At 32.3% G+C, this 27611-nt stretch overlaps 2 protein-coding genes across 4 annotated transcripts in view; both read right to left on the bottom strand.

Annotated features, from left to right (window-relative positions):
• Positions 1-27611, bottom strand: part of LOC127864849 (MORN repeat-containing protein 2-like) — a 94764-nt gene that overhangs the window by 10523 nt on the left and 56630 nt on the right. The window lies entirely within an intron of this gene.
• LOC127864848 (tenascin-like) lies at positions 683-26472 on the bottom strand. The gene is made up of 7 exons (XM_052404743.1): positions 26264-26472; positions 14674-14743; positions 12746-12874; positions 3410-3544; positions 2236-2370; positions 1507-1653; positions 683-1170 (listed from the first exon to the last, which is right to left on the bottom strand). The coding sequence occupies exons 1-7, from the start codon at positions 26264-26266 to the stop codon at positions 1103-1105; spliced, it is 687 nt and encodes a 228-aa protein (XP_052260703.1). The 5' UTR covers positions 26267-26472; the 3' UTR covers positions 683-1102.

Raw genomic sequence — 27611 nt, 5'->3', positions numbered from 1 at the left:
GTGCACTGTCATTAGTTTGCAAGAGTTGCAAAACAAAAATCTAATATGTATAGCCATTATAAACAGTATCATACACCGATTTTGTCCATGTCCTTAAAACAACTGATGACTTTGTTAAACAGTGAAAAGCCTTTGGAAAGACTGAAATTGCAAACTATTAAAAAAGGAGAAATTTAAGTTATGATTTATACAATATAAAATGCATTATGTTTATTGTTTAGCAAATATAACAGACATGCGATATATTTAACAGTTTAACATTTCTTGTGGTGGGGATCGAACAGATGAATTATGATTATTTAAACACTTAGGTAGTTCTTCCAAATAATATATCGTTTTAATATTTATAATATGTTAATGAAGATTTTGATGACAGTAATGTACGCATAATCATGCGTTTAAGCAATTAGTTGGCTAATTGTGAAGGGAAATATTCGGATTCTTTTTCATCATATGACTTGTTCAATTGACAATTGCGTGTTTAATAAGTATTTATCTGAAACAATAATATAGCGTGTTCATAATTACGATCATACGATATATTGTAATCCTGTCCAAATTGTGTTTTTAGATAATCAATATAACGTCTATTTGTTCAGAGACAAAAGTATGTGTATTATTATCACATAGCAACAAGCACCACTATTAATAAAAAATATATGCTGGGTGGGGGGAAGTTTTGAAATTAAATGGAAATATAAGTCCGGAAAGTTGTTTCTTTATTTTTATATTTATATGTTATATATTTATCAGTACATTTTAGCTTTATGTTTGTGATTTGGCTCAATCTATATAGAGAGAATTGTCCTTTGAAATTTGCAATCATCATGGACTCGTCGATTACACGTGAACTCTTTTCGTTTTAGGATATAATAACATCTTGTTTATGTTGACAAATATAAAAAGAAGCCCACCACGATTCATTTCTACACAATTACAATCTATCCTCTAAGAATGGTAGTATGTAAAAGGCAGCATCACCGTGGATTTTTTAAACACACAAAAATAAAAATCTGCATACAGTTACAACACACATAACTTCTCGCCTTTTGTCCATAGGACCTTTCCACATTTACTTGTTCTGCAAAAGCATGTGCGTACTCTATAGATATATAGATACAGGCATATAAGCGATTACAAGTATCCATGTCGATGCCATGGAAACGGAACCTGCAACAATGGATACATAGCCTAACAAACTTTGAAGGTATTTGAAAACAAAATGCTTAATGTATATAAAGAATGCTAATACTAAAATAAAAACGAATATAGACAGAGTAAGCTGATTTGTCTACAACGAAATAAACACGAGAACATATTCGAAGTGATAGCTATATAAAGATAGCAAATCAGTAAGATTGAGTTAACAGACAACATATTATGAAACCTTCGATTAATAAACGATTTTTATTTAAATGGTATATACTATTGGTACACGTTATATATTATATTTTACTTATACAGACAATTTATAGCTCTTGTGTTATAAATACATTATAATATTACCTGTATTTCCGGCCAAACATGCAGTTTGAGTTGGGTTCGCGGAGAATCCTGTGTCGCACACACATTTGTCGGAAGTGCAGGTGTTGGCATTAGTTGTATTGGTACAGTCGCTTGATACGGTGCACTTTCCTCCGAGGGCACCGTCAACTGATGTTTAACATGCATTTAATGTATCGTTCTTCTGCATAAATCGTAAATAGTACTTCATATATTTTTTTATTTACCAGATAAAGACTAAATAATTTTATTTTGAATACTTGTACTATCTACAATCATCATTATTATAAAAAGCTTTTTAAAAATCTTGATATAATTTGTAAAATATCAAGTAAAATATATGTTCGAATTTCCACACGTGTTTACCTAAGAAAGGTTGAGTTTTCTCTGTTCGCAAACAAGTATAAGCGTTAAAAAAAACTGTCAACATGACACTTTTGCAAACAATCTGCATGCCTTAATCCAAAACAAACAAAGCTTTATTCTTTTTAATGTGTCCCTGATAGTTACGAAATGTTCGAGAGGCGTATAATTTCAATCTTGGAGATTTGCATGTACCAGTGTCCTCTAGTCTCACAAAAATCTCCTTTATGTCTGATGTCGAACATTCCTACTAAGCGAAGGGTTATGAACACATCTTCGTTTTTAAAATAATATTGGAAGACCAGAAACTATGCTTTATAACGCCTTTGCTTTTCAAACATGATGCTGGTTAATACCAAATATACAGACCTATACAGACTGTCCCTTCGGTGTTGGCTGAATACCCGGTTTTACATGCGCACCTGCTGTTCGTGCAAACGTCCGCATTTGTAGTTCCGGTGCAATCAGAGGGAGCTGAACAGGCTCCATTAAGAGCACCGTTGGCTTAAAATAATTAAATAACTAAGGTGATCCTCATGGAATTTACCCACGCCAGAAGTTAAAGCATTTCATGTGTAATTATAGCAATGTTGCTTTGTATTTTTACAGAGTTATAATTGTATATGAGCTGACAATCACACAATAAAGATGAAAGGAGTCATGAAGTTAAGATCGCAATGAGAAATATATTCGACAAGCATTTAGATTGTTTAATACGGATTGTTTGTTGTCAACATAATACAGCTGTATTGCATTTTGAAACTCTTATTATTATTACAAAACTTTCAATGCAACATACACTGATGTTCGCTTTGTTCAATAAAAGTTATTATGAGTGATAATACATTTGGCAAAACTGCATGTGTAAGATATTATGACTTTATATTTTTGAAAAAAAAAGAGTTTATTATCCCCTGTGTGTTTATCCATTATAATTAAGTTTTCTCTCGACGACTCGTAGTTCCCTTAAAGCGGGTATATACAATCTTACTTTATTTCAAACAGATAAAACGTTGATGAATCCAAAAACTTAAATACCTTTTAAAAGAACTAGCACCGGAAAATAAACAAGATAATAGTTGTATACATTAACAAATAACGTCACTTTGTACCTTCAAAAATGTATGCATGTGCAACAGACATGTACACTATGCGGAAACCCCACACAAGTGCAGATTTGTTCATACGACAGATACAATAGTTGGTTCCACAACAAATACGAGTAAAGGAGTAAAGGTTGCGGTATCGGCGAAAATGTATCGTTATTCCAAAAATTTAATTAAAAAAAACACCACATTTCTGGATGCAATTATAGATATACGCACTATTTCAATTAGCATTCATCGTTAATTATTAAGTGTTTTGTTTTAATTCGACGCATATCGTGTATAAAATAATAATATGTACATGCGACATATCACTATACTTCGATAAGGTAATTGTTTTTTTAAATCTATATTACAAGTAAACCACATACTCCATTGTCAATAACGATTGATTCAAACTGAGTCATAAAGTTTGAAGAGTGCTATATATTCGATACCTATACAAGTTGTTTCAGCGATGTTAGCTGAATACCCGGTTTTGCATCGGCACTTTAATGCGGTGCAGACGTCAGCATTTGTAGTTCCTGTACAGTCCGCACTTGTTGCACATGCGCCTTTAAGAGCTCCATTGGCTAAGAAATACCAAAAGTAAATGAAAACTTGGTAAATATTTCACATGTTGCTCTAAATAATAAACGAATGTTTTGAACATGTAATCAAATAATCGCTTCCCGCAATAGCGTTGTGGTATGAAATTCCATAATAATTACCAGAACAAGTATCTACATTAAGTAATTAATTAACTATTAATGTGTTTTGCGATGTAGCTGATGTATAAATAATCTTTCATTCCATCAAGCCTCACACAGTTTTCAATCTGTTGTTGTGAATATGATTTTTTCATAGTTTAATGTGTTTATAATAAGTACCCTTATGGGCACCTGTGACTAAAATGAAGAGTCCATTTTCTAACATAACACAGTTAAACTAAACTAAACTAAAGATACGTACCAACACCCAGTCATTAATAGGTTTTTTTTATAGTTATAAAACAATACACCTGAATGAAGTATCTAAAGTATCAACATTTTTTAAAATTAAATAAGGTGTTTTAAGTTAACATTTCTTATTATTATTACAGTGCCTTGTACATTCAGAGCACTAAACAATTACAAAAAAATCTCTTTATTAAAAAAATATCATGATTGACAATACGCTTTCGCAAAACGTCATTCATGAGTTATTAAGATCATATATCCATTGAAATGTGAAGTGCAAAGGAAAAGTTGTGTTAATTATTTTTTTAATAAGTATTAGTGGTAGGACTGTTACTACCTTAAAAGCATGTTTATAAGATCTTTTTTTCAAATTAGATAAAACATGGGTTAAAGAGTTAAAAGGAACTGTTTAAAAGAAGTGGAGCAGAACATTACCTAAATAAGAGTTTTTTTACGATTTAAAAAAAATGTTCAACCAATCACCTTTGCAATCATTATATTGCATACTTCAAACCCGATCAAACAGATATCTATCTGTACGATACAAACTGTTTAAGCGCGTAAATTTTCAAGCTTATATATTTATGCGTACATATTTCTTTATACTTGATGTTCAACATTCTAACGAAGCGCAGCGTTATGAACACATCTTCGTATTTTAAATAAAATGTATAGATTAACAACAATTCTTTACAACACTGTTTCACATATGCTGAATGTAAATACAGAATATACAAACCTATACAGGCTGTCGCTTCGGTGTTCGCTGAATACCCGGTTTTACACGCGCACCTGCTGTTCGTGCAAACGTCCGCATTGGTAGTTCTGGTGCAGTCGGAGTGAGTTGAACATGTTCCATTAAGTGCACCGTTGGCTTAAAACATTTAAAGGACGAGCATGATCCCCTTGCAAGTTTCCAAAGCAGGAAGAATAGCAATGCGTGTGTTATCATAACAGTGTGGCTCTTCATTTTAAGAGTCTAGTCTTAGCCGTGTTACTTATAACGCTGAAAACCATGACATAACGATATCATATACAAATATACTCGACGAACACTTTATATGTCTCTAATACAGCCAAAATAATTGTGCAGATAATATTACAGGGTGGTTTAAAATGCGAATATCTTATTATATTTAATACAAAACATCGCATATTCGATTCATTAGCCAATGCAGTTCGCTTTGTTTGAAAAAGTATAATAATTAATAATACATTTGGATTGTTTTAATAAGTTATGAAAATCATATTTATATTGCAATAAATACCTCATACGTAACTTATTACCTGTGTGTTCATTAACATCCTTACTAGGGGGTATATATGATCTTTTTCAAAACAGGTAAAACGGTTAAGCAATAAATAGTTGAAGCAAATCAACGAATACGGAGTCATTTACTCTTAAAAATATTTTTCCTTTGTTCAAGAGAGTATTCTTTCATATACGTCAGACAAGTTAATTGTGTAGAAATCCAACACTGATGTGCTAATTTTTCATATGACACATATACACAATAGATGGTAAGAAATTTGTGTAATGGTGTAAACTTAATCGTTATGATTTTCAAAAGAGAAAACAACTGAGATTTATTGTATCATTTGTAGAAGGGTGATTTATTTTATTTAGCAATTTTCGTTTATATGAAGGTGTTGGATAAAAGTTTTTTAATTAAGTGTTTCGATTTAAATCGAATAATCGTATAAACTCACTTTCAAAAACGTGTCTTTATTTTACTTCGAAACATTACGTATTTCAAATAAAATATGTATAAGCGACAGATCACTTCACTCTGATACAGTGTTTGTATAAGTTGGATAACAATATAATTACATATTTTATCTTAATTAACAATTGACCTTAATACTGCCTCGCGCATTTAAATGAGTCATATCTTTACAGGCTGTTTCAGCAGTGTTTGCTGAATACCCGGGTTTACATTCGCACTTGTTTGTTGTGCAGACGTCAGCATTCGTAGTTCCATAACAGACAACATAAGTTGCACGTGTGCCTTTAAGAGCACCATTGGCTATGGAAGCAACAACAACGAATGAATCCGACATAATTTATCCCATATGGTTTGGATTAATCAACGAATGTTTTTAACATGTATTTAAATTATTGCTTTCGGTATTAGCATTTTGTTCTAAAGTTACATAATGTAGATCTTAATTCAAAACGGTTTGATGGAATTAATGAACTTACATTGTGTCACGAAATGTAGGTGGTGTATACTTTATATTTCGTTCCATCCAGTCTTCAATGTCATATGCCGAATTTTTTACGGAAAATGCTATTTTAATAATATGTATATTATAAAACGATTGGAATCATCAAGAGCAATTTCAAAAACGATGATCTTTTTTTCGTAAACCGCTCGGGTATTTCCGCCACCTATTTTGGTGATGACGTCATTTTTACAAAACACGCATGACACGGAAACTCGTCCATTGTATTTACGGATTGGAGCTTAAACACTTCGCGCTTAACGTCAAATTTGACGTTCAATATCGTATAATTTTGTTAATTTTTCGCTCAGTTTTAGTTAAAGCGTTTGTTGAAATTAGTTTTTTGCATGACAAACGTTATTTGACATGGTTCAGTGTGTTGCTTACGGGTAAATGGAGCGTCAGAACAAAACTTCGAACTACATAAACCGGATTTCATAACTTAAAATGCTTTTTATATTTTCTGAAATTGCAAGACTATATTCGAACAGTATTGATACTACAAGAAACACGGAAACGCATTATTGTTATGCCTTTTTGTAGATTACATATACGGATTTTATCCCACTTCGGTTGATTAAAGCCCCGTTTATTAAATTTCTGGTATAATCAACGGCACGTGCTACGTTGTTAGGCTACGTTGTAAACAAATGTAGTTCCTTGTATATACCAACTAAATGTTATATTGATGTTATAAAACTTTAAGATTTACAATTCAATATAAATAAAATTGTAATTTATAACGCACTTTTATTTGTCACAAAACGATATTCTGATTTAAAAAAAATATTTGATCAGCGGTTATTTTTTGAACGCGGAGTGATACACTGACCTTGGTAACACTACAGTCATTATCAAAGTATGACAAACACTCATGAAAACGCGAAATTATCCAGTTAAACTAATTTTGTTTAAATTAAAAGGTTTACTGAATAAATAGTAGGATAAACAGAATAATAGGTTAGTGTTTATTATAGATCTGGTTTATCATGCTCGTCACGAAAACGAAAAAGCACTCGCCAACTTATAAATAACTCAAGTTATGGTCTGTGTCACCATAAAAACTAAAATTGTTAAAAATATATGTGTGTTTATCAATTATATTTCCTTAACTTTTAAGAAATTATGAGAGAATAAAATATCACAATGTAAACTTAGTTATACGGGTATTTAACCCAAAGAAATTACTGTTTTCTACAAGGGGCGTAGATAACCTCCAAACATTGGAGAGGCGGTCCAGTTTCTGTACTGGGAACATAAAGGGGTTCGTTTGAGAGGGTTGTCCTCTCTCGTGGTTTCGAAATAATTTACAATTTCAATTAATATGGTGCGTTTTTGGGGAACTTTCATGTTGATATAAATGCTCGATTTTTGTCTCACTCACAGTTTGTCATGAAATCAGTTTGTCCAATGCTGCAGACGACGACCCAGAAATCTCAACAGTTATTTTTTTCTTTCCAAAAACTCGTGCTAATTAAAACATAAAATAAAGAAAATGCTTATGTTTTAATTTTAATTTTATGTATTTTGATAACGGAGTTTAACAAGTGATATGAGAAATAATAACATTAATATTACATTCACAACACTATTAGTTTATGACTGATGGACATGTTTAACACCTGAAATGGGAAGACTGTAATAAATAACCACATGAAAATGCACAACCACCAATACAATATGACATGATTAGTAAAGAATATATCCACATTTCGAGTACTATTAAAATACTGAGCCAGGCTGAATAAATATTTTTAAATTAAGTTAAATAAACAAAAATTAAAGCGGGTATATACGATCTTGTCAAATATTTATTTATTAATATAAAATGTGTAAAAATTTATTATACATATATTTCAATATGAACTAAAATAAAAGTTAAGAAGAACATGTGTCGAAAAATGCTAAATAAGCCAGATATTTAATTCTGAAATCGAAAAAGGCTGTACAGCCGAATTCGCCAGCATGTATATCATGCATGTACGATGTGAATCTAAATTTAGTTTAACGGTTCATTTGAAATTCCTGCAGCGATATCGATTCATACGACACACAAACACTTACTAAAAAGACGAATGCATCGGTTATTGTAGGAAAATAATTACGAATTATCTTCGTCACAATCGGCTCAGGGCCCTAATTTGTATTTGCTGTATTTTATGAAATTCGTCTTAAATGTATCATTTTTCTTGCATATTGTGTGTTATTATAACATATTTGTATCAATATTTTACAATTCAGCACATATAAAAATCGCATATACCCGCTTTAAGGCATAATTCAACTTTAAAGTCCCTAGAACTATATCCACGCCAAATTATTTGTTGATTGAAGACACAATTTATCATGCGCCGTTTGCCTTTTTCTTTCCAAATGTACTCGTAGGAAAAGCAGAATTTCGAGGCTGATTAGGAAAACTCATTTTTAACATTAAACAATTACATATATGATATTGTTTCAATAAATTTGTAATCAAATAATAAATGTATTTTTACGCGTATTGTTTTAAGTGGCAGTTACCTTTGAATTAAAGCGATCTATTAAAATTAATAGAATAGCCTGTCCTTATTCAAAACACCGACAGTGCAACCACGGAAAAGAATAATAAAACAATTAACGCAATGACATTTACCCGGGCCCCTGGTTTATGACACATAACAAGGGATATTGACACATCACTATTGGCGACCTCGGAGCAGACGGAGAGGGGACACATGGCTTCTGCATTGACGGCGCGTGATTACAAAAATACTGGTTTTTGGGCGGCGATTTTTGTGGCTTTTACGTTTTATTTATACAACGACGAATAGCCGAAATATTGAGGAGGCGGCCGCCTCCCCTGCCTCCCCATTACCTACGCCCCTGGTTCTACACAGACCAGCTACAGACACTTTTTTAACGTAAATTTGAATAATATTTATAAAATTAATATTGTTTGCTAACATGATTTGGTATGTTATATTGGCATATTCACAATAACATATAATATGCTAATGGTTTTGTGCATGGATCATAATTATTGGTATTTATTTTATTTATTTATTTACGCACTTAACAGCTTGCATTTTTCAGTATTGACAAGTATCTGGATTATATTTAAGGTCACAAAGAGAATGATTGCTGTCTTATTTTTTTTTACTTTCGCAAATATCCAGCAAAAGCGAATCTCAAAATGACAAGTTATCAGCGCTGCGTATTATTACAGATGTTGTGATGTAGTTTATTGTTAATTGGGTGTTGAAATGTGTCTCATCAGCGGATATATCTCAAATTGATTATTGCAGTCACAGTGTGGTATCAGATAATAGACCTCCCCCAATCAAATCAACTTTGTAATATAAACTTCGATCGCAATCAGACTTGGGCCAAACACACGAGTGCAGAACCCTGTCGCCCCAAGGTCCCACCTGCCCCCTTTCATCTACACGTGTCCTAATTTTGATTTCATCACATTATTATAACGGAAGTTGCATTTGAACTTTCAATGAATCCATTCACAATTCTATCAAGTATCCGTTCTTTGTCGATGAACCGTTCGACGTATTCATATTCATCGCGATCGTACAGTAGAATTACAATCAACGAAATCAAACATATATTGTGTTTTGTTTTCGGCATATGCATTTAAAAAAATATATTTACCAATCCCTATTCCCTTACCGATGGGCAGCTTCAGCATCGGTAAAAGATTCCTCGCTGTCCGATTCAGATTAGGAAAAACCTGACTGACAATCACTAAATTCTCATACAAAAGTAACATGTCCGGTTCAACAGAAAATTCTTCATAATAACTATCATATTCCATTTTTATTTATTTTTCTTACAAAAGTTGCGAGAAATATCATATCCAAAGTGCTCTTATGCCGGTTACTGCCGGCGAATGAGAACGGGTCTAAAATACGTCACTACCAGTTTGAATGATAATGGCGAGTAGATCGGCATGTGTGAAAATTCGCGACTTTGTCATATTCGTTTTCGCTAATATTACCGTCATTGAATCGACGCAATGTGCAAAAACGTTTTTAAACGCACTAAATTCGATAAATAAAGGGTTTTAAAGGGTTCTAAAAACCATGACATTTCACTTTTAAATAGATTTAATTAAGTCGTTAGAAATATAGTTAAGTTTATAGTAAGTACCAATATTTACACCTTGACTAACAATATAGATTTCTGTTAAGATAGATACATGTTGTGCATTAAAAACGTGTTTTTATTTTAATTCGCGACAAGTCGTCTTTGAAAATATGATAAGCATTAAGGATAAATTAGAACGATTCAATAAGGTGTCTGTTTTTCAAAAGTTGTTGCACACTGTGCACAGACGTCAGCATTCGTAGTTCTGGTACAGTCTAAACTAGCTGAGCATTTGCCTTTATGAGCACCATCGACTGAAGAAACAGCAAAGGAATATGGAATAATTATTCACAAAAGATTAATGAACGAATGTTTGAAGAAATATTCCAATCATTGCTGTCGGTATAAGAATTTTTCCTGAATTCGCCATTTTAACTGTATATTATAAACAGAGGTCCAGATAAGATGCGTATTTGCGTAAAATACGCATGAATAAAAAGAAAATACGCATGACTTAAAAGTGTGTTGAGTTAAAAAAAAACTCATGGCTTAATTTGGATTACGCATCGTGTGCAATTTCAATACGTATTAGCCGTTTATATATGCATATAAATTCATGTAAACATGACTGGTTCCCGTCATTGTGTCCACACCGGTAAAATGTAGTGACATCACCATATATGTATAAAATGTGGTTCCCGACCTTATTTATCCTCAGTCAGAACGGTATCGTTTCCTTTTTGCCCACGATAAAGCCCGATGTTGACACAACGGGCTCCTCGCTGCATTGTTGAAAATCGATATACGCTTACGGTGAAAACATTTGACATCACATTCGATAAAACCCAAATTACCCAACATCAAGAATATAATGTTTGCTATCAGTTCATCTCTTGTGTAGCACTATGGGAAACCTTTTTCCTTGAAGCACTTTTTAAATGGCAGCCGAAAAACACATATAATAAACAAGTTGTGTGGGCCAAGCTTAGAAGATGTTGATCGTGGCTGTACTGTGTGTGCTAAACAGTGGCTTGCCAAATCAAGACAGAAAAATAGATTAATGGCTGCTTATAACCCAAGGGCAAAAAAAAAACAGAAAAACTGTTAAATAAAACAAAAGGGATTGCTTTATTGTGTACAGGACTGCTTGTTATAGCGAGTTAACACTACATGTACAATTTATTATTGATTATGATCCTTTGAACATAAATACTCCTTAAAATTATCGAATTTCGATTTTTACTCATCAATTACAAATTTCATGAGTGAAATACCCTTCGGCTGAAAAAATTATTTGGAGCTCTGATTATGTATATATATATATATATATATATATATAATAGCTATTATTAACGTTGATTGTATACAGATATTTAGATAGTGTATGATGAATCTTTCATCCTATCCAGCCTCACACACTTTCAATGTTGTTGTGAGATCCATGCAATTTACATTGCTCATTAAGTTTATTTTTAGTACCCTTATTAACACCTAAGACAAAAATTATAGATTTCTTTTCTTAAACAACACGTTTAAAGATACGTTCAAACTCCTAGCCCTACACTTCTTTAAAAAAAACTGCACGAGTTATTTTAGGGAGCAAGTTCTCTTTAAAGTACCCCAAACCCAAACACTATGATGATGCATACATGCAAACATATTTTTTTAGAAAAACATTCAATTTAAATCAAGGGGTCAGTATGGCATTCTAATGTGCAACATAATATTTCGTAAATATTGTATATGGTGTTTCGAAGCTTAAAACTCGTATTGTTATTGTAGTACATTGTACATACGATGCAATAGATAATTCTATTTTATTTGTTCAACAAAGAAGTATCATTATTGCTTTACACTTTCGTAAAAGTTCATCTTTAAGCTTCAAATATCATATATTTATATTTCATATTTAACTTCGATTCCTTACTATAGGCATTATTTAGTAAGTGGATTATGTATTATTTTAGCTCTTTCATATATGTGTTATTATGACATTGCACATTAAATACATTCCCACCGGTTTAATTAAAAAAAGAGCTTTAGAATAACCTAATGGATAAAATGTTCTATATTGGATACCAACAAGTATGTGTTACATAATTGTGTTATGTGCTGTGTTACGTAATTTTATAATGTTGAACGCGTGTGATGGATTAGCCACAACACCATATAATCTAAAGCTAAGCTTCAGTACTTGTGTAAAGTATTTTTGCAGCCAGAGTTTCAAATTGGGAATGCAAACTCATTAAATAAATTTACTAACAACTATAATATTTGGATGACCAAACGATATGCTTAATGCACGGAGATTCGAACCAGGAACCTTCGAGGAATATAATCTTGCGCACTTACATTGAGCAAATGAGGTTCAATAATTGAACGCTTAAGTTGGTTATTTGTTAAAATTGATAATTTTGATGAAGCCACGTCTGAACTAATCAAAAGGATTTTTACATCAGTACTAGATGGAACAAGAAGAAAATGCGGTTACGCCAACAGTAAATTCATACTTTCGTGGCAACTTCAGTTTACCTATGCATGCAGTAACCGCGGTGTTGGCTGAGAATCCGTCACTGCATGCGCATGTTGTTGAACATTTTCCAGCATTTGTTGTAACGGTACAATCGCCATCAGTCGTACAAGTGCCGCCTAAAGCGCCAACTAAAAGGACGACCACACAATAATATTAATTGAGATTCTATCACACCCCATATGTATGTGTAATCTCTCTCAAATATTGTCTCGCTTGAACATTCCTGTTTATGTATATTTAATCAGTGAAGGATGACAAAGGGAATATATGTAAGTCTAATAGATTTGTCGGTTAAGTGAATATCACTCTCATTATATATAATGAATAGAATAAATATCTTTGTTGGAAAAAATCAATACAAATTGAATAACATATAAGTATGATCACAGAGTAATAGTGTGGTTTATGTGTACTAGTTCAAAAATGGGATATTCATATGATACTCGCTTTTCGGCCAGTCAAATGTTGCCTAGCAGCTGTGTTTTCGTCCAAATTTAAAACCGAATTTTACACAACAAGTAATAGTACTCATCTAAGATAATTTGATAAAATTTAAGGAATCATAAAAATTCAAAGTAATGAACCAATTTCATTAATGTCATTTATTGCTATGTAATGAAATATTGAACATTCTCGGAAACTAAATTCCTTAAAATTTTCTCACTAGCTTGAATAGGGCCTATTTTTACAGATTTTAATTGTATCTTATTACGTTTCACCTCTTATCATCTAATTAAACAGAAGAGAAATATCACTATATTTGCATAGGATCGTTAATTATAAAATTCTAATTATATTAAAGAGTATATTGAAAAAATAGCATTTCATTATTTAAAAAAACTTAACTTGTTAATTAACACGACATTGGCCGTCGACTCGCATTGAGCAAATATTGCATGTACATATGTGCATATCCAAGTCAGGAATCGTTTTTCTATGCTTCCTTTTCATTTCGATTACTTTAACATGTCGGAATAAAACGATTGGTCAGTAATGCGCACCTCAGCATTATTCCTATTTGAAACTAAGTTAAATCGTATATCGCCGACACTTTTACATTACAAGGAGCATAGTTCAATTTATACGCCTTGTCTGCGTTTCCATATTTTGACAGTGACCCTTTGTTGCAAACACTTTGTCGATGACTCTACCGCACTATCAATTTTAAATTTATGCTTGGTTATGCTCAGATCAATATTGCTAAACTACGTGACGCCCATAATGATTGTGATTTTGGTAGCGGCTGAAAAGCCGCCACAAATTACTCTTTAAATGAACTGGAATTCAACAAGGTTCTGGAATGTTGATTTCTTACCCCAATTACTACGCATTAAATTGAATAAGAAAATAGTACGGGGATAAATCGATATACGTCGTATAAATTATGTATATGAAAAAATAACTAAATGCATTGAATAGAAATAAAATCTGTTTTCTTTCGGGATATAACGGTCAAATAATATTCTAAGTAAAGCGAAAAAATGACGCATTTTCGCTCGCGCAAGCACTTCTTATAATTGATTAATTGAATCTCTTAACTTAACAATTTGAAATTAAATGTACGTTATTACCCCAAAGAAAACATTTATCCACTATATTTTACTAGGAACAGTCTTCACTTACTGGTGCCAATTAACTTCATTTTGAGGAACGTTTATGAACTATTACATGTACTAACGAAATATTCAAGCTCATTACTACGTTTACAATGTTTGAGAAATTAATTATGCCCATGAACATGTGGCTTTAATAGTGTATGAATAGATGCATTAATTATTTAAACACGTATCCGCATTCAAGCATAAAACAAAACAACACTTGTCTTCCATTGTTATCTTTATATGGTAAATTCCTCAATGGCAATTATAGAACGTATGCTTATGTAATCTATTAAGAATTTTCCTTGCGCGAAAACTAAATGTATTACCTGCCGGCGTTGCATATGTGTAATTTATCAGGCTCAAAATCATCAGCCTTGTGAAAGCAACTTTCCCAGCCTGCATAAATAGACAAAAGAAATTAGTTTACATGCATATTTATTTACCAACAATGTATGCTACTTTATATCACTACGACTAAAACTACAACGCCAACACACACAATTAGAACTTTATCATAAACTTTACTTCATTGTCCGCAACGCTTTGTAACAGGCATGGTAGATATTCAACTGCACGTAACTTAGGAATAAATGAATTGCTGCGCGTAAAATGTGTGTTTTGCAAATCCACAAATCGTTAAAATGACCTATCAAGAGTTGTAATGCAATTGCTTGAGACATTGCGCAATTGAAAAACGCATAATGTGTTATATGTCAACTAAATCAATGGATAAGTTAATGGGCACATCACTCATAAATAAAAAGATTTATAACATCTACCATTTATGATTATTGTATATTCCAAATTCAATCGAATCACATGAGATATATGAGGGTGGTTTGCTAACACAAACCTACGGTATTTTATATGTGTGACACAGTCGCACAAATATTTATCATATGTCATTAATACACTTATACATCAAGCCGACCAGCTGAGAATACTATAAAGTAATGGGTAAGTCCACGTTAGTACCTCGCGACCAGCGGATATGATGGCAAAACTTGTCTTGAGTAGCATGTGCTCGTATTCATCAAAATGTAGAGTTGAAAGACGTGCACTTGCTTAATGTAACAGTTTTCAAGTATAAATGAATCGGCATTATAGTAAAGAAGCAAATGAAGTTTGTATATTCAATTAAGTTTATATTCAGACTGGTTATTTAATTGGAGTTTTTTAACAAGTACAGTACAGTCCCGGCGTTTTCCCACATTTCCCTCGCTACTCCGCGGGCAAGTTTATGGAGGGAGATGGAGGGAGATTAAGAACGTCCCGCGATACACGTTGTTTAAATGATTGGGGGCTTCGAGGTTAACAATCGGCAAATTGATAAGCCGACGCGGCGGCCTCGGCGTTCGGAAACGCGGAGGAAACTCCGTGTTTAAACGATCAATTAATCTTTGTTTGACTTGCTGATTTTCAAATAAAATTAAATTTATTACAAGTACATATTTATATTTTGAATGTTTCTTCTCAGAGAACTCGACGGCTGCCCTTAAAAGCATGGACTCTAGATAAGATGGATATGAAGCGGGACCGAATCGACAAATATCTTGTCGTAACTTAGTCACGTGACCGGTAGCTATCGATTAGCGTACATCGAAGCGCCGAGGTTATACACTCACATCTTGTTTTATATTGTATTTTCTTTATTCGGCCGATTTTGACAAATTATATATCATTAGAAAGCCTACGTTACGTAGTTTTCAGATATATAAATATATGTTATGTTTTTCTGCTGATATGGGCAGCCCGGCGTGTTATAACTTTAACTTTTGCAAATATCACACCGTTTTAAATTCTAGATTTACGGTTGACATGTTCGTACTTTATACCGATTTGTAGCGTTTATATTTGGAGTTCAGTTTTAAAAATTACATCTTGCTTCAGAATTCTTTTCTCCCTAGCAAGATGCAGTTTTAAAAACTGAACTCCAAATATAAACGCTACAAATCGGTATTAAGTACGAACATGTTAACCGTAAATCTAGATTCTAAAACGGTATGATATTTGCAAAAGTTAAAGTTATAATTCGCTGGGCTGCGCAAATCAGAAAAAAAACTTCATATATATTATATACCTGAAAACTACGAAACGTAGACTTTCTAATGATATATAATTTGTCAAAATCGGCCGAGAAATTAAAGAATTATTTTAAAAAAAAACGTAAGTGGCTACATCAAAATGTATAACCTCGGCGCTTCGATCTACGCTAATCGATAGCTACCGGTCACGTGACTAAGTTACGACACGGTTTAACGCGAGGGGGGAAAACATAAAATGTTTATTTTTTGTGTTTAACGCGCTATAAATCTATTAATTACAACGGAAATATACTAAAAGTTATCTTTTTTTCGAAAGAGGAATTAATAAGCAACAAGATAACGTATAAACCAATAAATTGTGATGATTAGTTTTTGCATAAACTTGAATGTACTACAGTAAGGGTCAAATACTCGATTCAACTCCTGTCAATATACGCTCCGTGTTAAAAGGAATAACAAACTAAGTATATATTTACGAAACGCTTGTACTAAGTATCTTGCTAGACATTATTTAAACCAATGTCAGTCGTATATGTTAAAGCAATTTAACGAGTAACTTAAACTAACCGTATGCAATTCCCATTAACAAATTTTAATAATTTGTTAACATATGTTATTACTGTATAATTTACGTTCAACACAAGGTTCATTACGATTAATAGTTGTCTTCCTCCTCTATCATATACTAAATACAATCATCTGAACCAGAAGTATATTTGTATTCTCTATTGTAGGCTAGAAGCTTTATTGTAAGCTTTATTTCTGAAATAAATGTTGTTGTTGTTGTTGTTGTTGTATTATACGTTCATGCATGCATAAATAAAACACATCGCGAACAAACAACGTACATGCATGCGTAAGTTAAACAAATCGAGAACAAACAGAACATCATACAATTAGATTAACACGCAAAAAACAACAGTTTTAAACAACTGTTAAAAGTGTAAGATGCAACATATAACATCAAAGCGCTGAAGGCACTGAATATGTTCGCCGTTGTATAATCTTAGACGCAAGTCAGTTTTCAAAATTATGTTATAGCTTTTTATATCGCAAGTTTGAAATGACCACAACCCATTCAAATTTATAAAGAGTGTGTCTTAAAGCACAGGTCGAGAAGTGTTGTTTTATTCAAATCATTAATCAAAGCGCTGAAGGTACTGAAGTTGTTCGGCTGTTGCATAATTTAAGACGCAACTCATTTTTTCAAAATTAATCGCAAGTTTGAAATGAACACACGCCATTCAAATTTATAAAGAGTTTTTCATAACGCACGGGTCGAGATTTGTGTGCACTTTGAATCATCCTATTTATTTTATAGAGATAACTTAGACAAAATAACAACGACATGGCCTTTTTTGGACGTTCTGAAAGCATAGAAAGTATGATGAGAATGGTAATGAGAGCTGAATATAAAGACAATTTGCAATCACCATCATATTAAATGAATATTGTTGGAATATCGAATACCTATCTCACTAAGAATATAATTTCATGATGAAAATTCCCTGTACAAAACTTTTGATTTTTGACACCATATACAAATTCAAAATATACAATAATATAATTGATGAAAATAAATAAAAACTAAATCTGCGAGCAATACTTTTTACTCAAGAATTAGATAGTCATAAAGACAGCCCTGTTGACCCGTACTTTGTTGTTAATGCATTACTGGTTACCATAGCAGTTCACACGGTGTCAACAACTCTGACTTAAACATAGGTATAGAGCACTAATGCGCTTTTTCGGTGTAGCTGTTTTACCCAGCTTTTCACCTTAAATAACTTTTACCTAACGCCAGCAGACACGCGTGAATATTTTCGAATATTTCATAGGCTGATTCGAGATAAAACCTCTGAACTTTTGCGACATCACTGTGTCTGTGCTCAGCGCAAAGGATGTAGCACTGTTCAGTGTAAGGAATTCCGGACTACTCTCTGTATGTTCAAACGACACAAATTGTGGTCCAGTTACAATTACGCGTTAAAACCCATCTCGCAAAATTTCAGGATCAATACTCACTAAATCATCAAGGGAATATATAATTGACTATCGATAAACACAGTTTTGCTTTCAAGATGAGAAAACAAACATTACCGGAATAGTATAGTGTCACGATAAGAGGAAATCCAACCACAATGTTTGCCGTACTCGGTCAGCACGTCTGAAAATCGTTCCTGAACGCCTTGATAGGCTGCTCTTATTTACAAGTTTGCTATTTTGAATTTAATTTTGTATCGAAAAGCATTGTTATAAAATGTGCCATTTACAATTCGCAATGAGATTTTTAATAACCCTCGTCATAGGAAAATGGGTCTTATTCCATATGCGCCCATCATATATGAAGCCCATTCAGCCTGCGCATCTCTCAGTCTGGTCAGGAGATACATAATGAGCCCATAGCACATTGAGTTATTTCATACCGAACAGCATTGCCTCTGACCAGACTGCGCAAATGCACATGTTGGGTTTAAGATACGCTGACCGAAACGTATAAGACCCATTTTCGCAAGACGCGGCTATGAAAGTGTGATTTTAATGTGTCGAAAGAAAATTGCATTTAAATCAAATATTAAGATACGATATATTTCGATAGTTAAGAAATATACTCATAATAAGGCATGTGAGGACACATATGATGTGCACTCCCGTAGTATAAATTTTATCTACTTACACTAATTTTTGTTTTGACAATGATAACACACATTTCATGATGTGAATATGCGACTTACAAGTGAAAAAAACACACAACTTAGTACAACTTTTGTTTTCAGTTTATCTATTTAAAAACGTAAATTGCAAACTTTATTTTAAAGTCAGCATTTACGCCGACTACCTTTTTAAAAGATATTTCTTGTTATATTTAGTTGTTTTTTAATATTTGGTTTTAGCGATTATAAAGCATTTTTGATGTTGTCTATAGTATACCTGTAGTAGTTGGTGAGCTCATGTTCAACGTTTTATAAATTGAGAACGGTTAATATAAACAAGCTTAACCTTCTACTATTGCGTTGTTTGCATCCGTAAATACAAAAGATCGCCGTTATCTGTTGAGAACAAAAGAACGTTTCCCAGAAATATCAATTTAATCCCGCTGTAGAAGCATGAACGAGATTACGAAACAGATAATTCTTGTTATATTTAATTGTTTTTTTTTTATATTCGGTTTAAGCGATTATGAAGCATATTTGTTGTTGTCTATCGTATCCCTGAAGTTACTGTTGAACTCATGTTCAACGTTGTATAAATTGAGAATATAAACAAGCTTAACATTATATAATTGCGTTGTTTTCCCGAATCTATTAATAGCCTCAGAGTATGAATGACCTGCACTACGTCATTAAGACGCAGCAGATCGTGAACTATTTAATCATTCATAAATAATTTCTTCAGCGACACGTGTAATACAAAAAATGTTTCTTTATTCTTTTCTATATAAGCTCCGTTCAAAAATATTCCATTAAACACGATATTCACATAATGTTTCCATTTGTGAATGAATATAGTTGGAGAACTCAAACCTCTTGTTCTATACAACTCTTTCTCGCGCGGATACGGCAGGTGTGGCGGGAAGTAAGCTTTCCGTAGATAAGCCGAACGGACTTGAAGTGTTAAGTAACAGCTAATAAAAAAGATAATTTAAGCTTCATTTTAGGAAAACAGGGCTTAATGCATATGCATTAATTGCCATCCCAGTACCAGAAACTCTCTTTAAACGAAAAACACCACAAAATCAGAAAGTGTCGTCCTAGATTAGCCTGTGTGCATTGCACAGGCTAATCAGTGTGCAGATTTCAATGATAAACACTAGACTGGCCAACGTTGTCTTACAAGCTGTTTTATACTTTTGGATACATACACACTATGTAGTGTACCAGTAAAAACAATAAAAAGGCAGATGCGGTGGTTAGAGCAGGCGCTCCTAGCATTCGTCGTCTTCTTAATTTTACTGCAGTTATCCATACAGGCAGTGGTTACGGTCCTTAGCGTACTTAACACAGACTGACTTGCAAAATTGTTAATTCACACAAATAAAAACGAAACTTTAAACGATCACCTGGTAATTCATTCATATTGTAGACGTACCTGTGAATTAAAACATGTATTAATTTTCTATACAATTATCTGTATTTTTATTAGCCACAGTATTTAAACAATTTTTAATTACACTGTTTTTATTTTTTGGCATGCACAGTAGCACACTGCTACCGCGGTATCGCGCGGCGGTGTCCTGATAAGAACGGAAAAAGTCTACATTTACCGACAAGGTTACATACCCCTAAAAGGAAGTTGGGTGTGGCATTAAACGTTTAAGTAATGTTTGGAGAGCGAAATTAATATGTCTTGTTATATTAAACAGAACTTGATGATTGAGATGTGGCTTAAACTTAAATCGCAGTTTCGGTTTAATTAAATCTGAGATAAAAATGATCCAAGGTTTTATACCGAAATACGTCAGTCATGTCCGTCTATAGAACCTTTATAACTTGACATTTTAATTCCATAACTCTAATAAATGATGAAACTGATTGAACCAATTTGAAGTTTGAAGGAATTTCTGGATAAAATAAGTATTTAAACATCAAAAACAAGCCATTAAATGTCGTTAAATCTCATTACCTTGCATTAACTAGATTTTTATAATCTTCGCGTGAATTTTGAAAATTGCTAATTTTCAAGTAACATAAACTATTGTCTATAGCTGTTTATAATAAATAACGGCTTGTCAATATTAATAACGAAAATACAAACAACATTTTGTGAATCTAGGCGATACGTTTTTCTTTCAAATTAAACGAAACTAGCAGTAATATAAAAATAAAGGGATCATGTAATAAGTATGACAGATTTTTATTTGTAATTTAATTTTCAGATCATCTGCTAAGAACCACATTGTTTACATTCCACAAATATTTTTTAGTTTGAGTTTGGGGTTTTCTGTATGGATAATAACATAACACATGCAACATAACATCGTTATTACAGTTACGAAGTCATGAAGGAATTGCAGATCCAAATATAAACCGGATTTAAATTTCAATAAGTAACTGTAGTAAATGCATGCATTTTAAAAACAAGCAATTCTATTTTCATCAAATTTGACAATTTGAAGAAATAGTTGTTTTATTTGTGTTTCATTGTTCTAACGCAAGTTGAAAAGCATTCTTATTTAACAACTTCAACAACTAAAAATTCTGAACTAACTTCTCGTTATGCCATGTATCTTCAATCCTGTTTGAAGGTCATCGCAAATTTAAAAAAAAACAAGAACACGTGGAAGCCCTTAAAACAGGCTGCGTTAAAACATATTTATTTTAAGCGACCACAAAATATAATATTAAACCATGTTAACATTTAAAATTATATCACTTATTCTTTAAGGTTTCTTTGTATTTTTAAAACGATTTTGCAATATTTTAACATCTATAAAACGTTGCTGTCCCACTTAAACCCTGCATTCGTATATGGCATTCCACCCATGTAACAGTTTTTCTAATATCGCGATGCACATGCTACATGTGCAAGTTTTCTCGCAAATGCAAATATGAAACTGAAACTAAAACGATATTCGTTTATCAACGGACAAAAATCAGTTGTTACACTTTTGAAAAGTACAGCTTACATCAACGTATGTTGTAATCTGAAGAATATATAATATTTATAGAATGTCGTCGGTTCATTGACAGTCTGCGTATTCGCATTTGTAAGTTAGCCATGTAAGTTTCGACTGTTTTTACACAAACCAAATGCTGACAAAGTATCGCAATTCTTAATAAATAAGAATATGATGAAATATTGATGACAAAACTATATAACAATTTTGTCCAACAATTGCTAACGATGTCCAGTCTGCTAGTCAGGAATAACCACACTTTTAATGAATCTTAATGTAGTGTAGTAACAACCAGTCTTATACAGAACAACACGGCTAAACTCAATTTTGTAATCTTAAAATTGTTTTTTGATGGCAATGATATATTGAAAGATGTTCACATTTATTTTGCTGAATGTACCATCGCAAAGTATTCCATGGCATATCAGCAAACATCCAAAAACAAAGCACCAAGCTTCATACGACATCTTGGCAAAGTGTTATTAATTAAGTAATATCAAAATTGCCTGCAACCTCAACATGGAAACAAAAGTGCCTTTCTATATCGAAATTCTAAAACAGAATGGATTGTTTAAATGACGACAACACGTAAGTTTTCCGCTTATATTTATTGTATATTGTAATGTTTAGTTTGAAATGTTTCACTGTAAATTTGAAACTTTCTAGGGCTCAACATCAACTCGTCAAGTGAACAAACTGCAATCGTAACTTGCAGGAAACAGTATACTTGCATACTGAACATAATTAATACAACAGAAAATAAATTGACCTTTAATCATGTCGCACTTGAAAATAACTAGGATTTACAGTAAGCCTCGGTCAACTGGTTTACAACTAATGTGATACATCGATACGCGTTTCTTATTTGCAGACTCGCCACACCCAAAACGATTAAAAACGGTAATGGTTCAATAGGACATTGTAACGATTGAGATGCAACAATTATTTGTTTTGTTTGAGTTTATGAAAAATCCGTACAATGAATTTTCCCTCACATCCTTTCTTTGCCTAAACGAAAAACAAACACAACCCTGTTTTTGATATTAGCCGCTGAGACACACCGGCTGTCCGTTTATTATTGAACCTTACATCCTAACAACCAACATATACATCACATAATAAGACGCATGCTAATACAATCTTTCCTCAGTCATCATACAGTATCGCCATATGTCAATTTAGTTCGATACAAATATCAACTATTCATTTCCATGCATTATTTCTAAAATATGAGATGATTCACAAATTTAATACTATAAAAAATAACATGTACCCCATGCGAATTCGCAAGTTTACATGCTTAATGACAAAATATTACCAAATAGTTCACTCATGCAAGAATATCCTCGTGCTTCTACAGCGCCCGTTAATGGCAAAACATACTTAAAGGAAAGTAATTTTCGTCTCATTCAATAAATTTCAAATGCCGAAAATTATATGTACTTCTTTTGCACCAAGCCCTGCAAGGATGCACAATTCATTGTAGGATGGTTGAGTACTGTCGTGTTTTGTTCTATACTGCTTAACATTTTCATAATTCCACAAATTAGGGGCCTCATGCTACAAAAGGTGTATCTCCTGCTGATGAAACTATTTTTCACATTACACAGATAGCATTAAGCTGTAGGCCTCAAACTCAACATGTAAGACGTCCTCATTAAAACAAATTAAGCTATGTAACGATTAAATTCATTATGTATTACTGTTCATGACCCAGGCAGTTTATGGGGGATTATGTATCACGTAAAGCAAATACATTAATCATCACAGCAAAACCAGATGTTCAATGAACACTTCAGATACCAGCTTATTGACACATCCTGTGTCTTTGTGAAGGCTGTAACACATTTCTTGCCTGCTTTATTTCGTCTCTATACTTTTTTAATTAAGTGCCAATAAATAATATACCACATCTATTAACTAGCGTTTACAAATCTTACACGGTACAGTAATGGCCTGCACCAAAAAGTAAATTGGTGCCTTGTTCTTATAAAACCAAAGTACTTATTCAATAATAAATTAAATCTCCTGGCTAAACTTCCAAACGGATCTTTACAATACACATCTTTGCGAACTATATATGTTCAAAAACATACACATTTGGTCAGGATTAATACTTTAATCGATGTTGTTTCTGTCAAGTGAAAATGTATCTTCATTCGGTGCACATTTTTTTAATACGTAAAGAAGACTGATATATTGCTTAAAATTGAATTATCGCCGTTTATACGTACAATTTCCATCACATATAGCTTATGAAACAGAGAAAGCCATCTAAATTTGGACTATCAAAATTAATATATGTCAGTTTACTACCGTCAACATGGGAGAAATAACAAGATGCCCTTCATGAAATATTGAAGTTAATTATAAATATTAAAAGGCACATTTTGTTATCAACAAGTTATTGTTTGTCTTAACTAAAGACATTATCAAATGTTACGGAGTATAACTACGCCACATATACATTAAAACTACATTAAATTAAAACAAGCGAAATAACACTCATTGCTTATGAAATCGTTTAATAGTTTGTTTTGTTCTGTAATTCTTATCAATAAAATAATGAAGAGTTTGTAACAATTTTATCAATAGTATTATACATCCTTTTTTAATATGGAAAACACATCAACAGCCTGAATTGTACAAGGATAGCACGTTAAAATTCCCTTTCAAATGTCACGATATCGATTACCGTTGAAGAAACTTTGTTTTTACATCTGTTTTTTTACAATTTTAATTATTACAGAATTTTCCATACATCAAGCATGTGTTAATAATTATTAAATGACATTACAACAAATTAACATCTTTGGAGAAACCCTTTGAGTACATGATAAAAAGTAAACATGTTTTTGATCCGACTGTACTGTTGTGTCAATCTATGGTATGTATATCAACAAATATAAATCTGACAAATCAAGCGGCCGATGTTTAAATGTTTCACAATTTGATATAAGAAGTGAACGTTATATATAATTCGGAATTATTTGTCCCTTCTACGACATATAAATACCAGCTCTCAACCGGTGCGTGGGTGATGTAATAATGTTTTCCTTTACATTGTATTTTTCACCTTGAATGTGTTTAATTTGGACGAACATAAAAGGAAAAGAGAAAGTTTCTATCCAGTAAATAGACCTTTCGCACGTGGACTAAATAATGAAACACCTGACAGCAGTTTTTCAACGGATATTCATAAAATACTGAAACACATTTAAACTCGAAAACAAAAGTTAATGAAGCATCGAGACTTTGTAAACGTGCAAAAATATAACTTTTGTTATAGTTAAACTTTTAATTTGTATTAAATTTACACAAGTGTTCTTTTGCTGTTTCCTGTTTGATTTAAATTGCATACCTATGAAGTTACAAAACACTTAAACTTATGTTTATTATGAAAATAAAACTTGGGATTGTATGGTTCGGTATGCATTAAAACAGTTTAAACACCCAAGGTTTTACATGGTATATGTGCTAATAAGTGGAAACCTTATTCAAATAATTTTAAAACACGAGGCATCCTATAAGGGACTTAACTTTGAACTTTCTCTTTTTCGTTGCAAAATGAAAACAAAAAAATGGTGGGTTTCCGAATTAGCATTTAAGGCAGAATTAGCCTTGAACAAACACATATAAACAAGAGTAATCAAAATTGTCATTGGTCTTAAAAGCGTTAATGTCCGCACATTTTGAATGCAAAAATCCCCTTTTAATATTTTAATATCCTAAAATAAAGATTGGCCGTGAAAATTTAAACATATTCAGGAATCTTTTGTTTTCATCGTAAATCAGCATGTTCCGATGCATAGTAACTAAGTAACTAAACTAATAGATTACTAAGTATTAATTTTTTTTAAGAAATCCTTCGTTAATACATTTATGAATCAGAAAGCATATGCAATTTAACATACACTTCTGGGGAGTTATTTTAAGATCAAACAAACAGGTTAAACAGAAACGCTTAATTGAATTGAGGTCATTCTGTATCAAAACGCAGACGATAAAATCACAATTTAAAGAAAGAAGTTTACAAACCAAATAACTCAGTACATAGAGATAAGTGAGGAAAAATAAATTTTACTTAGCAGTTTTTTTTTTCATGAACCCAAGATTAAATCTTTTACATATTTTTAAATATATATTAATCTATTTACATACAATTAACATAGCGACTAAGTTATTATTTTCCAAATAAAATAGTAGACACATAAATCAAAATAGGTTCATAAATAACAAGTCAAATTTATTTACCATGGTGTAATCTGAATCTCTATTTACTGTACCAATCCTCTGACTGGGTATGCACTGAAAGCAGTATCCTTTATATATTGCGAGTACTTTTATCGATCTTCTTTTGATTTGCAAATTACTTTTCTATAACAATATTCACATAATATTGGCAGTCGTCTCAAATAAACGCCTGCAGAGAACAAAATCAACACGAAAAGTATTAACTGTATTGTAATTCTTTTAAAGGATACCCACATCAAACAAAGAAGGCCAAGTATTCCGAGTTGACAAATATATTGTCAATCAACTCAGTCTCATCATTGGATAACATTCCGTGATCAATATAAAAGCTGCTTATGTTTATTTGTTCTTTAGCCATCACTTCAAGCAACTTTAATGTGACTTTGTACAGATAACCTATCGACTCCACGAAACGATGGATTTATTTATTACACAATAATTATCATTTTTCAAGTTTGAACAGCCACAAAAACGTGACTGCGTGACATTGGACGAGTGAGTTATATGTGCGGAGGCTAGGTTTCCTTTTTCACAAACCTGTTGATTGAGATATCGTCTGTTATTTAATGGCAATTTCAATTTAATTAAATCTGCGATAATAATGATCAAAGGTTTTTAATCAACAGTATTTAGTTATATACGTCTCTATAAAGATTACACAATAAAGGTGTATGTATTTATAACGATAACACAGATTGCAAATTGCACCAACTCAAAGTTTTCAAGATTTTAATAATACATAAATCGTCAAACTTCTTGAATATAGAATCCTTTACATGTAATGAATTTGCACAAAGTCGATAACTCAACGATGGAAAAATATTGTATCATATTATATTTGAAAAAGCATAATAAGTGACACGACAGAGCTAAATATTTAAATATATTTAAGAAACAACGTGAATTAATAACTTAAATGTCTGTCAAACTCAACCGCCTTAAACAAAACGTTGTCAACCAAATGTCCCGGATTTGATCCCATTGAAGAAAAAGAAATGTTTTCAGAGTTTTCTAGATATGCACGTAATTTTAAATGTTTGCAAATACTGTATATTTGTTAGTAGACATATTTGATGTCAACCGGGAAATAAAAGAAAATATTCACCCATTTTAAAATATGTTCTTTTAATATGAAAATGTATTAGCCTTATACTTAGACATGCTTATCTGATGGTATAAATCCAACGTCAGTAGCATTACTTATATATTTTTCGCCGTTGTCGACAAAAGCAGCGATCTAAAAATTAAAGCTAAGTGTAACATTTACTTAATGTAAAATTCAATTTTTCCCAGACACGCAAATCCTGCAGAAACGTATATCAAGGTGCGGGGTCACGTGATTTTGTGG

This window comes from Dreissena polymorpha, chromosome 1 (genome assembly GCF_020536995.1).
Source record: "Dreissena polymorpha isolate Duluth1 chromosome 1, UMN_Dpol_1.0, whole genome shotgun sequence".
NCBI lineage: Eukaryota > Metazoa > Mollusca > Bivalvia > Myida > Dreissenidae > Dreissena > Dreissena polymorpha.
Note: the sequence above shows the minus strand (reverse complement) of the source record. Positions and strands in the feature narration are given on the sequence as shown.

Excerpts from the sequence above, each read along its gene's own strand:
- LOC127864848 (XM_052404743.1), bottom strand. Across the intron at positions 3,545-12,745 it reads CGCGGTTACTGCATGCATAG|CCAATGGAGCTCTTAAAGGC; the intron begins GTAAACTGAAGT and ends GGTATTTCTTAG. Across the intron at positions 1,171-1,506 it reads ATGTTTGGCCGGAAATACAG|GTTCCGTTTCCATGGCATCG; the intron begins GTAATATTATAA and ends CCATTGTTGCAG.